The sequence below is a fragment of the Echinops telfairi genome, unplaced genomic scaffold (assembly GCF_000313985.2).
Source record: "Echinops telfairi isolate 266 unplaced genomic scaffold, ASM31398v2 ScPeMD7_7417;HRSCAF=8455, whole genome shotgun sequence".
NCBI lineage: Eukaryota > Metazoa > Chordata > Mammalia > Afrosoricida > Tenrecidae > Echinops > Echinops telfairi.
This window is the reverse complement of record NW_022111317.1, coordinates 1,770,515-1,771,816: the sequence shown is the minus strand read 5'-3', so window position 1 is coordinate 1,771,816 and position 1,302 is coordinate 1,770,515. Positions and strand designations below refer to the sequence as shown.

At 61.4% G+C, this 1,302-nt stretch overlaps 1 protein-coding gene across 1 annotated transcript in view; it reads right to left on the bottom strand.

Moving 5' to 3' along the window:
* FGF3 (fibroblast growth factor 3) overlaps positions 1–1,302 on the bottom strand; it is a gene marked incomplete at its 5' end in the record, with an annotated part of 10,347 nt that overhangs the window by 1,980 nt on the left and 7,065 nt on the right. The window contains one exon of the mRNA XM_013007466.1: positions 38–201. Within this exon, the coding sequence (XP_012862920.1) occupies positions 38–201 (164 nt within the window). The remainder of the gene's footprint in view (positions 1–37; positions 202–1,302) is intronic.

Here is a 1,302-nt window from a genome sequence, read left to right as displayed (position 1 = left end):
ATGGATGGATGGATGGATGGATGGATGATGGATGGGCCGGCCCTTGCCGTTGACGGACACGTACCATAGTCTCTCGCCCGCGCCGGGCGGGCGCCGCGCCGCCGGCCCGCTGGGCACCGTGCGGTACAGGCGGGAGGCGTACGTGTTGTAGCCGAGCTCGTGCATGCGCTCCACGAACTCGCACTCGGCGCTGTAGCTCTCCTGCGGGGCGAGACGTCAGGTTGGGATCCGGACACAGACAGAAGGGCGGCCCCCAGAGGGTGACTGGGCCGGGGAGGGGCCAGGGTCTCCCAGTGCCTCCCTCCTGCCTCATCTTGCCCAGCCCATAGGGTTCTGGTACCCCAGCCCTGCAGCGTGTGCACCCCTGCACACGTGTATGCACCCTGCCCCCAAACCTGCACCCCTGCACCCTTTCATGCACACACACGCCTACGCCCCAGCAAACACACGCATGCACCCATATTCACACCCCTGCACCCACATCTGCACTTTTGCACATATGAATGCCTGTAACCTGCACAAAGCACGCACCCCTGTGCTTTCACACACATCACCCACCCACATGCCCCTGCACACCTGCACTCTCGCATGCAGCCCTGCCCACGTTTGTACACGCATGCACACACACACAGCCATGTCAGGCAGCCCTCCACACGGTTAATTTGGCTTTCCAAGCGTCACTTCCTGTGGGTGGTGGGGTGAACCTGTCCCCACCATCAACCCTAAGCCCCAACCCCTGTGCATGCCACCCGTTTGGAAACAGAGTCTCTGCAGGCGTGAGGAGGTAAGACCATCCTGGAGCAGCGTGGACCTGAAGTCCAACATGGCTGGTAGTCTTGGAAGAAAACCAGACAGACAGACAGACAGAGGGACGCTGTGTGGAGGCAGAAGCACAGGCACAGTCACAGGAAGAAGGCAGTGAGGGCAGACAGATACAGACAAGCAGAGGCTGGAGAGATGTAGCCACGGGGTCAGCAGGGGTCCTCCCTGGAAGCCAGCAGCAGCAGCATGGCCCTGCCGACCCTGTGAGCCCAGCCCCCATCCAGTGACCAGTGTCTTTATAAGGAGAGAGACCCAGACAGAAGACACAGAGGGAAGACCAGGGGTGGGGGTGGGGGGCAGTGAAGAGGGGCGTGTGCTGAGATCGGAAGCATGTGGCCACCAGCCTAGGAGCGCCTGGGGCCACCGGGAGCTGGGAGAACCAAGGAAGGACCCTCCCCTGGAGCCTTCAGAGGGAGTTGGGCCTCTAGGGTGGAGAGAGAACAAGTTTTGGTGGTCTGAGTCACCCTTTGTTATAGAAGC